This window comes from Zeus faber, assembly GCF_960531495.2.
Source record: "Zeus faber genome assembly, chromosome: 1".
Classification (NCBI taxonomy): Eukaryota; Metazoa; Chordata; class Actinopteri; order Zeiformes; family Zeidae; genus Zeus; species Zeus faber.
Window position 1 is genome coordinate 62,370,312 of NC_137193.1, and position 14,955 is coordinate 62,385,266.

At 40.0% G+C, this 14,955-nt stretch overlaps 1 protein-coding gene across 1 annotated transcript in view; it reads left to right on the forward strand.

Moving 5' to 3' along the window:
• Positions 1-14,955, forward strand: part of fnbp1l (formin binding protein 1-like) — a gene marked incomplete at its 3' end in the record, with an annotated part of 70,298 nt that overhangs the window by 24,282 nt on the left and 31,061 nt on the right. The window contains exon 2 of the mRNA XM_080005964.1: positions 14,504-14,619. Coding sequence (XP_079862090.1) covers positions 14,504-14,619 — 116 coding nt within the window. The remainder of the gene's footprint in view (positions 1-14,503; positions 14,620-14,955) is intronic.

Below are 14,955 nucleotides of genomic sequence, written 5' to 3' on the forward strand. Positions count from 1 at the left end.
CCATTACCAGCATACGAAGAACAGGGTCAGCAGTGGGATGTGTAACACACGCACACACAGAGAAAAAGTCACATGCTTAATTCTAACCATGATTCAAACACTTGAGTCAGCAATCAGATAACTTAGTTATGTTGTGGCTTTTATAGATATGTGTGTTTCCCATTACATTTCACTGCATATATGTATGAAAGTAGGTATATGTATGTGACGAATAAACCTCTTGAATCTTGAATCTATCAAAGGGTAGGATGTGAGGGTGATGACTGTATCTTCCTGGTAGAGGAAGAAACAGTCATCGCCCTCAGAGTTGCAGGAAATGCTGTTGGCAACAGTGCATAAAGTCACTGAAAATAGGTGTGCTTAGCCCACTCACCCCTCCACCCAAAGTGAGTGAGTGCGTGAGTGGCTCTCAGTTTGGTTACAAACTGCTCCACGGTCATATCTCCATGCGAAAATCTTTCCCAACTGTCCCAGTCTGTGAAGCGATCTGCTAATTTATCCCTCCCCACCCTGTGTATGTGTGTGTGTGTGTTTGGCTCTTGTTTGTATGGTTTGTGTTTTAATAAATTAATCAAGATGTTTTCAGTGGTGTGTGTGTGTGTGTGTGTGTCACACATGCGACTAGTGCATGGTGATAGGGCCAAAAATGTTATCACAATAAAAATTTCATACCGTTCGATAACTATATCACAATTGCAAAAAAAATTAAAGAAGACAGTTGTATGCCATAATGCATTTTAAAAACACATTTATTGGTGGGATGAAATTGTTGGAAATAGAGAAGATGAAAGTCTTAAAAATATGCATTGTAAAAAAAATGATTTTTCCAACAAAACTTAGTAGCATTTAGCATTCTCTTTTTTAAATCAAAATAAATATAAAAGAAAAACGGGGGGAATCTGAAGATGAAATAATAAACATTATTTTCATATAATGAACATTGCACAGCACTCATTAAGTACAAAGTGAACAAGAAGTAACAAGTGCAGCTGCTTTAATTAACATTTCACTTAAATAATATTTGATAAAATATTATAAAAGCTAAAATAAATAAAGCGCTGGGCAACAGCACTACATATGACCCAGCACTCTTGTGTTCTCCACGCTGATATTGTAGTTCTACTGGGTATGTAAAAGGGAGATAAATCACTAAATTACGTGTATGGACTTTTCATTTTCAATATTTTACTTTACTCAGTATTAGGTACTGCAGTGTGACTCATTGACGTGGCATTTGAATTCATAACATTTGTGATCTAATATAATGTGTGAACTCCAAAATTGCCATGAGTCCTCATCAACCATATATAGGTGCATGTTAAATTTAATTCTGTTCTAGAATGGTGTTGACTTACATAAGCCAATCAACGTCAGTAGTCTGGTTAGTAGAAACCAATTAAGTCAAATGTTGTTCTGAACTACGTTGGTTGCCAACCTTTTTCTTTTGATTGTTTTTCCAACGACACTTAAAGGTCAACTCGCAGCACACAGGCCAAGCAGCTCACTAGCTGACTGAGAGACTTGGGCGCTCATAAACACACTCCTCTTAAGAGGTGTCTGGTTCTAAACGGCCTGTCGGGAGGCAGCAGTGCTGGAATCTTTCAAATTCCAGGAGTGGTACAGGATTGTCCGCAAACATGTCGTTATATTCCCCATGAAATCAGCGTTCTACAGATCAGCTGACGTGCTGGAATACAGTACAGTGCGCAGTGGTTGTAGTGCAGAGCTGACAAGACTACAGGCTGCCTGCAGTGTGTGTGTGTGTGTGTGTGTGTGTGTGTGTGTGTGTGTGTGTGTGTGTGTGTGGTTTCCAAGAAGTGCCTCTTTGCTCCCAACATGCAAGGGCACGATAAGAGCTGCATTATTTTGTTAGCAGACTACATATCAGTTAATCTCTCTCACACACACTCTGGTCCAACCAGTCCGCCAGGGTGTGTGTGTGTTTGCGTGCGTGTGTGTGCGAGGCAGTAGGGGAACAAGACAATACAGGATATCAGGTTGCTTTGAAACCTGACTAGCTAGCCGTAAATTGGGGGGCAAGTGTGTTTGTGTCTGCATGTGTATGTGTGGGTTTGTTTGTGTGTTCTTTCCCCCCAGTATCAGGAGGATTAACCTGCAACAGGGCTGTGCTGACGTTTAGCTATCTGGTTCCTTGCACACACACACACACACACACACACACACACACACACACACACACACAGACACTGTTTTGCACTTTAACAGCGGTTAGCTGAGTTGCAGAACCCTGATTGATTCAGTAACATTGAGGTGGACAGCACTCCATGTGAAGCAAAATTTAGTCGTCTGTTTTGGTTGTCAACATATCCACATATGGTCTTAAAACTGCACGTTGTGGTGTTAAAGTGGTATGGTGCTTAACAGTTGTAAGTATTGGAATTGGAGTTATCAAGCCTTAATGATGCCATAGAGAGTATACTGGCATTCTGATATTTCTGTCACACGGAGGGTAATCTGGTATACATCTGCTAGCGGGTGGGTAAAAAATTGGTTAGGATAAGTATAGTATACATATAGTTCTACACAAGCACATACTGGTGTTATTTAAGCGATTTGTGTGGAAATCGGTACAGTTGCATCTTGGCATTTGTTTTTTTGCCATTTTCATACATAAGTTAGTATCTCTTCAGTGTCGGTGAGTCAAAAATAAATCTAAAGGTTTTTGCAGAAAGAGTAAATGTGACATGTCATTTGTAAAGCTAGACAGATGATTGTTTATTAAAGGCCGAATTTGAGCCATACCTCAAGATTTGGTATTGAAAAACCAGGTTTAGCTACTGGTGTTGAATTTAAAGTATCAGCATTGTCTTGAAATCTTCTGATTCTCCTGCGGCCTGAGCCCGCAGCCAAATGATCGTGTTTAGCTTTAGAAGAGGCACTAACGAAAGTTGTTGAATCTCTGGCAGAGCTCAAATCAGTTTTAGCCTCATTTAGTTTGGCCAGTTACCCTGGATGGCAGCCTGAAGGAATGCTCCCAGTGTGTTCTCTCATAGTTGCAAAGCTGTGTGTGTGTGTGTGTGTGTGTGTGTGTGTGTGTGTAAAGTAGGATCCTAGAGGCCACAGGCTTTAGTAACAGTCTATTTATTGCAATGAAAGAGATCAGATGACAAAGTCTGTGTCATGCATGGAGCTCATCGTCTACGTATGACACACATTCACATACTTTTTTCTTGTGTACTGTCTCTGTCTGTTTGTCTCTCGATCTGTCTATTTTTCACTCTGGGAATGCCCCCCTCCTCTCTCTGCTAATGAGTTTAATTATGAGGGCTGACAAGATGTCTTTGTATTGCAGAAGCCAGAAGCAGGCGTGTGTGCGTGCGTGTGAGTGTTAGCTTGACCTGTCTCAGTGTGATGAAGGCAGATTTATGGCAGTGCTGTAGGCAGTGTTAGTAGGAATTTTGTTTGCATATTTCACCCTGTTAAAATCTTGCCCCCCAACTCACACATGCACATAGGCAACCTACCCCACCCCATCAATACAAATGAATTCATACAAAGAGCTTTTGCTCTTTATATGTACAGTATATGTCATTCAAAAGTCTCCACTTAGGCTTTTACCGCTCTTACCTCTTTTAACTCTAAGTCTGTGGTCAAAGAATTGATATGGCTATACATTGTGATGTACTGCTTGCTGATGTGGGCATCGATGCAGATGATACTGTATCAATACAACCCTCATTAACCGATCATTTACCTTTATCAGACAAGATTAAAATGTACTATTTAGAACGTAACAAATGTAAAAAATGTATATTGTGGTAATGACAATATTCCTACTTGTTGAGGATGTTAGGGATGGGCAGTACTTGATTTGGGCGTCAGTATTGTTCAACGTATAGACTTGGGTAAATGCATTTTTACATTATTACTAGAGGGTGAACAGAATTAGGTTGGGGGAAAACGATTGTATTACTTGAAATAATATAAAACACACCGTTAATTAATTTGATGTAGTTTATTATAAGTATAGCATTTTGAGTTTGTTACTCTTGTTTTGTTTGTAAACAGCTTAGCTTACCGCGGCCAGCACTTCCGGGTTTGGGGACCTCACCTAGCGGCTGTGAAAGCAGTCCTCTTATGTGCCTGAAATAAAAGGCGGGTCGTTGCATGTGTCGCCCCCATGAGTTGTATTTAAGAAGTAGATTGTATAGCCTGTTTTTCTTTTACCATGCAACAAATGTTTTATGTATTTATTTTTATTATTTTTATGAATTAACTTATGTCTGGTGGACATTCTTATAGCAAATTGAAGTGCACTTAAAGTCAAGTGAAATCAGAATATTATTGTTGCGTCAAAAAAACAAAAAGCATAAGCATATGGCAACAGAAAAGGCCATTTTAAGTAAAAAAAAAAAAAAAAAGAATATTTATTTGCATTTATTTACTAATTTGCGTTAATAACTCTGGGATTGGAATCTGATTTTACTTTTAAGATCTCTGTGGGCCTGAATTTTAAGTGTTTTAAATCCTGAAGGTTTTGCCTTCACTATTATACAGAATAATAAAGAACAGGTGTTCGTAAATTCTGTGTAGGACATGGTCATTATTCAAAATCAGCGGGTATTGCGGTCAGTATCGTAATGTGGCCTCTGTATCATGATACGTATCGTATCGTAAGGTTGTAGGCAATACCCAGCCCTAGTCAGCCTAGTGTTTATTACAATGATGTCTTATTGAGTAATTGATCTGAGTTGAGTAAAGCATGGTTAATTCATACTTTTGAGCAGATTGAAATAGAGCTACTTTCTATAATATTACTACCAAGTGACATTGGCACTAACTCCTGTAGCCACTGTAGAGGTCTCATAGCTCTGACAAGGTTTTGTTAATGTTTTCTGGAAAAAAAACTGCTTTACCTGACCACATCGGCCATTCTTAAACAAACTAGGTATGGCAGTATCAAATGAAGTCACAAATTGCAATAGGCATGCTCCAGTGGTTCTATTGGTCATTTTACATGATAGCCTACAGTTACAGATAGGGGTGTGTGTTTGGCTAGGATGTAAACACATCGGTTGACATTGATTGAACCCAATCACAAACGACAACATTCCTAACTATGGTATTAATAACTATCTCCGCATAACATGAATGTTAGTCACAGCTAGTCAGAGACCTCCAAGCCACAGACCTCACTAGTACATGCCCGGTCCTAATTTAAGGCATTTGAATGGCACAGTTTAACAAAATCTCAAGAAAGAAAGAAAGAAGAAAGAAACAGAATCTCAATGATCCAGTTCTTAGCATGCCCGTTGAGAATACTTTCTAATGCATGCCCGCTCCAAATGTAATACTTTCTATGACATTTGAATGGCACAGGTTAACAAAATGTCAATGATTCAGTCCTGTGTTCCACAATGGAAGACGAAATTGCCGGTTAAAGTCGTACATCAAGGAAAGGCACTGACCCGCCCTCCGCTGGCTTGCTGTTTGCTGTTTATTGAAAGTTTATTAATATTACACGTGTCGCATTTCCAAATTGCACCAAATTCGACACTGCACCTCCTTGGGTCCCCAGCAATACACCCGTCAAGTGTGAAGTAGATCGGATGAATGGTTGTCAAGATAATCAAAGGACATAGACAGACAGAGATTCCTCCGTTTATAGTTATTAGATGACAATTTAACAAGGTCCCACATTTCTTCACCCCGTAAATCCCTATGAAAGGAGAAAACTTCAGCACATACTGGTGAACTCAGCTGGCAGTTTAGATAGCAAGGCATTGTGTACAAACTAAAGTCGATAATATATTTACTGTATTTCAAGGATTTCCACAGAATCCATAAATAACATTTATAGACTCTGAAGCTACAGCAGAGCCTTTGTGTCTTTTCGCTTTTGCCTTCTAAAAGGAATTCGGTTAAGTCTCAACTTGGCCACAACAACATACTGCCAACAAATTCTAGAGTATTCACAAGCTCCCGGCAACTACAAAAGTTCAAAAGTATTGTCTTGAGTAATTTGCATAAGAGCTGCATTGTAAATTTCTATCTGGAGTGAATACACAGACCCGCAGCAAATTAGTTGTCTTGGACTTGAGCTGTACCATGGGATTGGAGCGGTAGAGCGGCATGGAGAACCAGGCTTATTATCCGCTGCAGACATCACTCACTGGAATGAGGACAGCAGGTTTACATGGACTACATTGCAGTGTGATCTATAGATGTACCCTTGGTTGGAGAAGCTGTGGAGCTGAGGGAGAAGAGGTGGAGGAATGGCAGGAGAGAGGAAAGGCTTGTTCTTCCTTCTTAGCAGAGGGGTCTTGCAACGCCAGCCATTTAGTGGGGTGAATGTTTGTTCAACCCACTTGTGCAAACTCAAATTAAACCATTTTGGGCATTTAAGCAGCATAGTTCATGTGGAGGAGGTTGAGTGCAGATTGAGACCAGAGAGGTCTCGGATGAGGATCATTTCCTGCGATGTGGACTATCTGTTTTGAGAGCTTGAAATATCAGCAGACAACGAGTGACTGACATGGAATGATAACTTGTTGATCAATTTGCTGATTATGTCATGTTCAGTTTACATGAGTAAATTAAATATTACTTATTGTACCTTTTTACTTAGAAATGTATTGTTAAAAGTACACATACATTGAATCATTCAAACTTATTGACTAGTTAAGCACAGAGAGGCTCGAATAGGTTGGCCTAGGCTTGCAAATAGATCCTAGCCCAACTGTGGGAAAACATGTATCATACACTGATAATGTAAAGAAGTGACCAAATGATCCAAAACTGTTTTCTACTTTGCTATTTTACTGATCATTTTCATGCATAGGTGTGAATGAATCATCGTTTTGGCGTCAATCATGCCTGGCACATACTAGGTCGTAATTGCAATTTGCTTGTTAGTCTAGCAATGTATATACGTTGTTCATGTAACCTTCTTTATGAACGCTTCTCTGAGTATTCCATTCATAAAGTTCCATTTGCCTTAAGCTTACAACAACAGTCAAAGGTTGACATACTTCCTCATCACTGGTAAACAAATATTGTGACCTGCATTTTGTCACATGACCTAGAGAGCCAAATCAGTCTGTTGGCTCATTTTAACCTATGGTTTATTAATCACACTGGAAAGGGAGTTGCACTCATCCCCTCTCTTTTCAACTGTTCTTCCATCCTATTCATTTCTCCTTCTGCTAGAAGTCTGGTTGAAATAGTTTGGCCATAAACACTTTCTTTTGACCTCCCCCTTTCTCCTGCCTTACCCTCTTCTTAACTAATACCATAGCTGTATAGCCATAACCCTCTTATAAACACACACAGTGCCTGTTTTCCTCCCATATTTTCCCTTACATTGTTAGTGGAGACCTTTTATTCCTGGTTGTTTTCAAGTAGGTTATAGTATGCACATGCACACAGTGTAGACAGTGCCTCGGGGTCTTTATACTGATCCCAGTGTTTCAGACAAGTTGACATTTCCCACCCTGTGTGTGTGTGTGTGTGTGTGTGTGTGTGTGTGTGTGTGTGTGTGTGTGTGTGTGTGTGTGTGTGTGTGTGTGTGTGTGTGTGTGTGTGTGTGTGTGTGTGTGTGTGTGTGTGTGTCAGTTTGGTTACAAACTGCTCCACTGTCAAATCTCCACAGGAGAATCTTTACCAACTGTCCCAGTCTGTGAAGCGATCTGTTAATTTATCCCTCCCCACCCTGGAGCCAAGGCTCTTTAAAAGAATGCAATAGCTCTGTTGCATAGGTACACACCAGGACCTGATCTTGGGAACAAGGATGATATCTAGCTGCAGATTTTATACATATAGATCAGATATTATTTTTTTTATTCTGATGGTTTGAGTTTTGCAAGGGGATATAATTATTTCTTCAGATTAATGCTTAATGTTAAGGTAAGCTAGTGTTGAATTTTTAAACAGTCAAACAACATTTAATTTTTGAAGAGGTTTTCCTCTTACATGAGGCTGCGATCAATCAACACAAAAAACCTGCCATCACCACTACCCTTTTTCCCCCCGGAGCAGTGGGGACTAAACAAGCCCCCTGCCTCGCACTACAGCCTGGTTGTGCTTTTTTTTTAAGAAGAAGAAACAGTCTTTAATCGTCACACGACACTCCACAACACATGCTTGCACACACACACACATGCACATGCTTGATGGTGGCCGGTGAAATGGCTCCTCTGCTTTTGACCCATCCTGGCTTGTCCTTCCTCCGGGGGGCACAGCAGGAGCAGTGGGCAGCGTACGTGGACGCGCCCGGGGACCAGGTGATAAGTGTCCATCGCTGGTCAGACGATGATGGGTGCTTCTGCGCAGTGAAACGTAAACGTCTCTGCTGAGCTACGCAGCAGAGAGTGTTATGAGGAACCGTAGGTCGTAGAGGCTCGCAGAGAAGCGAACATGCACACCTCCCAATTCTCAACAACGTATTGCACGGTCCCGTGTGTCAAACAAGCCGATTGGTTAAATTGTCCACCTTCCTGTCGGGAAGTGGGTCGAAGCGAAAATAAAATGTAGCAGCGGATAGAACATTTCAGAGAAAATTGATGCATAAAAGGCAGAAATTGGTACATAAAAATTCATCAGATTGCAGGAAATTAAGTGTTAGACGCTCAAAATTTCCAGACCCTCAATTGATAACTCCCCCCATGTTCAAACTAAATCTATGCCACTGAGCGTAGGTGGAGAAGAAACCTCAAATGGCTGCTGAGTCCTCCAAATCTCCAAGTCCACCCCTGCACAGCAAGCACAGACACACACTTTTAAAAGGGAGCTGTTGTTTGAATAGGGGACATATTGTTATTAAATAAAAAAATCATTTTTATATATTTTAAATAAAATGTTCACATTCTCTTGTAAATCTTTATTCACGTTATTTTAACTGTTTTGCTTGCAGAAAGCTTAATGGTTTGATTATTTCAAAGTTCCGTTATTCGCTGAGCCACGGTCCAGATGATTATTCAAAATCTTTAATCCAATTTAAATTCTAACGTCAATAATCAAAAAAAATTTTTTTACAGAGAATTAATTATTCTATAAAAATGAATAAATATTTCTTTCCACGTCGTCCATGCTGGCATTTCACTGGCATGTTGTGGCTAAACTCCCCCCACCCCCTCCTACTCCTGTGCCCCCTGGCAATCAGATTTCCTATAGGCGATCTCGAGTTGCCACGATTGGACAATATGAAAATATAAACAATCTCCCAAGCCATATATTTATTATACTGTGTATATATACCTTATTTATTGTAATTGTTACCTGTTAATTGTATGTTTTGTATGTTAATATATTATAAGAATTGTCCAAATCCCTATTGTTTTTTTTTTTTTTTTTATAGGCCTGCATTTTCCATTTTCCAAAAATAAATTTGCGCAAGTACAACATTTCAGCCACTTGGCAAGTGGCTTCAAAAGCTTAATGTACAGCCCTGCTTGCAAGTATTAAAGGAAACAGCCACGTAAACTCTCCAAACAACACCCATGCATTTCCTTACATGCAGACGGAGAAGCATAATCCAGCCTTGACTCTGGACACTCTCACCCATGCGCCCCACTACTAGAGGCACACACATATTACACATACCTCACCCAGAAAGACACAGAGACACGCACTGCGTACACATACTGTATACACTTCTGCTTATATGGCACAGAACTGTAAGACATATTTATAGTAAAGTATTTCTATTTTGTTGTTTGTTGTATATTTATTTATGTGCCGGTCACCGAGTCAAATTGCTTGTATATACACATGTACTTGGCAAAATAATTTTGATTCTGACCACAAGCATTCATCGATCAGTCTTATACGATGCAGAGGCCTGTGAATTTAAACACCCTAACGTATCAACGCACTGTTTTTTGTGTTTTCCAGACAATCAGAAAGAATATTCAAACACGCTAAATGCACTCCTGAGACTGTAAAAGTGCTTCAGGCAGAATCCAAAATGCACTGCAATTCAGAAAAAAAGACCCAGGAATAGGGCATCTGTTGATAATGAAATTACTTCCTGTTATTATGCTGCGACAGGATGATGTGATGCTGGTGTCGATAAAGTCGGCTGTTGCCATGGTCACCCCTTTCTCTGTGTTTATGTTTGGGTGCCTCTGGCAGTCTTGTTTCGTAGTCAGTAGGTTAGTCTGTCTGCCTTTCTGCAGTACCCTCCACCACAGGCAGCAGCTTGGTGCTGCAGAAGACAGACAGACGGCCAGAGAGACAGGCACTTGACCCTGTTTTTATCACTGCCATCCTCCATATTCTCCCTGCCAGTGTGTGAGGTAGAGAACTAAGCCATGCTGTCATCTTCCCCAGCGAGCCAGGTCTGACTTTGCTCACTACGCAGCCAGCCACAACATGATCTCATACCCCATTACTTATTCATGAAGGCTTCCTAATGGAGCGGCTGATGCAACCCCAGATCCAAAATGCTCTGGACATACAGATGGACTATGCTGTGCTTCAAACGGACAGCGTATGTCCAGCGTATGAGGGATACTGGGAGGCTACGAGATCATAATGTTGGCAACAGCGTTTGTTGTCCGGTAATTGCCGGTTTTTGAATCTGCTTAAGTCCGACATATTTAAATCTCTCCGGTCATAACGTTCCGTGAAAATAATTCCCTCCAAACACAATTTGAATTGCTGGGTGGGTAATTTCAATAAAAGAGTCTGCAGATCTGTATAGTTTCACGCTCGGCAAGTTGCAACGGAAAGCCAATCAGTTTGAACGATCTCAAGCTGATCTGAAAGCTTCACCTCTGACCAATCATGTTTTGTTGATATAGAACTAAGCCCCGCCCCCTCCCTCATGGACAGGTTGCGCTTGTAAACACACACACACACGGAGCGGATACAGCCGCAGCACAGAACTCTGAGGAGAAACAGAAAGATGATGTATCGTTGACAACAAGGACACATACATCCATAGTTTTGTGGGGTTTTTTTAATATTTAAGTTCCAACAGACGGTAAATTTGCATTGTGGAAAATGCTGTATGTCGACGGGACGTCCCGACAAAGACAGACAACACCACAAACTTTATTCTTTATCTAGACCTACTTGCCATTTTTATTTTGTTTTGGATTTGATCAAAATCTTATTTTAGTGAAAAGTGTAAATAATATAAATATAATATAAATACAGCGGCTGCATCTGTTACTTATTGCTCACAAACCGAAATTATTTGATTTCAAGTAGTAATATTCGTAAATTGTATTAAAATGGCTTAACTGACAGGACTTATTTTAAATATTTAATATAAAAAAAAATATTATACATCGACATGCCTTGATGATGGCATTCTCTATACAGCCTGTGTATCAATTGTTTTTAAGCTAAATAAACACAAATAATATTTGACCGGAATTTCTCCCATTCGTCTGGGAAATTGAAATCTTCCAGAACACGTTGACCGGCACCAATTTTTTTGTAACGGACACTCTGGTTGGCAAAAAGAGAGAATCAGCCCTTCAAACAGCAAATTTACCTTTTTAAAACAGGGATCCGTGAAATAGCTATCGCGTGAAATGAACTACAAATTAAATCTTTAACTTCTTGAGATAATCGTCTGGGTCTCACATGCAAACACACTTGTTACAGTTGCTCCTGTTGTCACAGTTAACTTCTGTGTCTGATCAAAGCATTTCACCAATAAGGGCAGGCTGTCTGACGTCTACCATCATGTATCTTGCCATTATGGTTCGATATATGGACGCGCCATTGACGCGCCAAATGTTGTTCCAAAGGACATGACTGTCACATAAAACATTGTTTTCCAACTTAATGCTCTTCCCAGCTTGCCCCTAAATGATCACATTATGACTAAGGCTTTCACTATCAGGAAATTTTAGTTGACAACTAATTGTTGTCAACAAATCATCGGCAACATCCACCTTATGAAGGAGACATTTATTGACATTTAACATCAAGATATATCAGAAAACTTTTTGGTGGCATAAATTGATGAAATGTACCAACTTTAATTGTCATTCATGGTTGGAACCTTTCTGACATTGACTTAAAGTTCCCCATAAATTTAGATGCAAACATGTAACTACAATTAGGCGATCATCATGATAACTGTGACAGCTCTAATTATCATTCAAGACAAGCATGAATCTGAAAGAGTGCTGGAATTTTTTTTATGATGCTATTGGCCAGTATACTGTATATGTTGATTCTCTTTGTCTCTTAGACCATCTAATTCTTGGATTGTGTCTCTGTTTGTCATTATTAGGATCCTATGGTTCCAGTTGTTTTTAAGTTTGAACCGTGAAAGTCTGCACTCTCTGTCTGTCTCGAAGAATCCAATCACGGGATTGGGCAGCCAGAGAGATCAACAGTCTTGTCTCAAGTTTCCCCGTGTCAGCTCTCATCGGCTTATCTGAGATAGAAACCTGATAACTGAGGCGGCACAATTAATCGTTTACTATAATTTCTCCTGTTGAGCATCTCCATTTGCCAATATTACTAATAATTCTGTTTGGCCAATAATTCTGACCAATAATTGTTTTTTTGCAGCTACTAAACAATAAAAAAACATTTACAGTGCCTCGGAAAAGTATTCAATGCCCTAGCCATTTTGTCACTTCAATTATTGTCATAACCTGTGTACTGGATACCAACCTTGTTTTCTATCTGTTTAACTGGCATTTTTTATTTATTAATTGCACACATAAATTCCAAATTATTAAATAATCAAAACCCCACAACAAATGTGCACCCCTCCCTTTTTCTGTAGTTTAGGTTGAACAGCCTCTTGCAGCTATAACATCCAGTAGTGTTTTCAGAGAAGTTACTATTACTTTTCACAATGTGATGGAAATTTGTCCATTCTAGCAATTGGTCTTCGCAAATAGGGGTGGGCAATGTGGTGAAAATACCATATCACAATTTATTTCAGTCTGTATAACTGTCCATCACATGGATCACAATTTTTTAAGGACTATTTTGCAAGTTTCTGAACAGAACAACCAAACTGGTCATTATATAGTTGTGACAGTTGCCCTGCCACAGGTGTTGGTCCAGGGAGGGAGATGGAGTCAGACAGTCAGTCAGGTTTTTATCCCGAAACGCCCTGTGCTCCACAAAGATTCCCGTTGATACAATTATAAGACCGCAGATTGTTCAGTTCTTAATGATAAGACAAAATCGTAATTACATTTTTATTAGCAATTAATTGATAGTCAATTAATCACAGGCCACAAGGCTGGGTATGCCTTTTTTAAAGTAACAAAAATGACTGTTCATGATCCAAACAGTCTTACTTTCAGCAAAATAAAAAATATATTTAACAAGGCCACTCATAATTACAATCTGCTTTTAATCATAATCCTGAATGTATTCCCTGACCATCAATGGGCCATTTTTAGCAAACAGGATATCACAGAAAAAAGTCCAAAATTTGTCTGTAAATCAAATTTGTCTTGACAAGGATAACAAGTATGTGTATGCACACAATCACACACACAAACATTCACACAGAGCTCCAAGGTGGGAAGAGTGTGGAGGTTGTTGTCGGAACAGATATATCATCTGACAACAACTCACCCGCTGCATTGTGTGTTTGTGTGCATGTGCAAGGAGTTGTGAGTGATGGTATTTTTCCAGTTGAGTGGAGCCATTTTTACCAGTATATACCCTGGAGACACATACACAGACATGCTAGCACATGGATCACAGCCTCATACGCACATTATTCTTCATTAAAGAACCTTTTTTGCGACAGTGTTTTTATAGAACATCAATATGTCAAGGAAACACAGGATGTACGCAATGAATGAATAATTCACCATGACGCATGGACATTACCCAGACTTTACCCAGCCAGCACCCTAGTACAATGTCCGATTGAGCGGTATGTGTGAACAGAGTAGGTAATTGTCCAGAGCATTCACAGCGAGCGTATGGGCGTGTTGATGGCGTCTCTATCATGCACAAGTCATTTACCTTTGTGTGGATCTTTGTGTACGGGGGGTAGCTGCTTTGTATTTTTTTCTGCTTTTCTTTGTATTCCTTTCCACGCGTTTGTTTATATTACATCCAAATACATCAACACCGAAAAATATAAGCCTGTAGCCCTGTCCACCATCTTGGGTGTGCTAAATCTCTGCAGTGTCTTTGCGTCACGTCCTGCCTCCTGCACGCTCTACCCAGGCTCTCATCTAAACTAAACATTTAGACCAAAAAGTATTTTCAGGTAGTGTTAACGCATCTGACATTGACAATCTCTGGTTGTGAGCTACATGTGTTAAAGGGTAACTCCAGACCTTATTATCCAGACATTGTTCGGGGTGCATGTATGAAAGCAGAGAGTAGGAGAGAGACGGCGAGATCTCAGTCTGTCTGCTGCTGGCAAACTGGAGCTTTCTATGATTTTTTCCACCGATGCCTCAGAGCAGGTTTTGCATGTGCAGATCTTGAGTAAAACTGTCCAACTTGGACTGTCCATACAAATAAATCTCTTACCGCTCACTTTCTTTCCTCCTTCCTTCTCCGTTTCTCTTGCCCTCTCTTGCTCGCCCAGGACCAGTTTGATAACCTGGACAAACACACTCAGTGGGGGATCGACTTCCTGGAGCGCTACGCCAAATTTGTCAAAGAGCGGCTGGAGATTGAGCAGAACTACGCCAAGCAGCTCCGGTACACACACACACACACACACACACACACACACACACACACACACACACACACACACACACACACACACACACACACACACACACACTGACTGTAGACAAACGTAGATATTGTGGTGCAATTGCATTATGATTTTTTTTTTTTTTTTGCATGAAATCGTCACAAATGAACACGACAATGTTCAACTAAATGTACATATATTATTTACCATAAACTTAAATTCAATACATAAAACAAACATCTCACAATCCAATGACATACATCTGTAACTGTAAATTGAATTGTAGTCTGTTTGTAAGACTCCTGTTAGACACATGAATGGATGTTTTCAATATG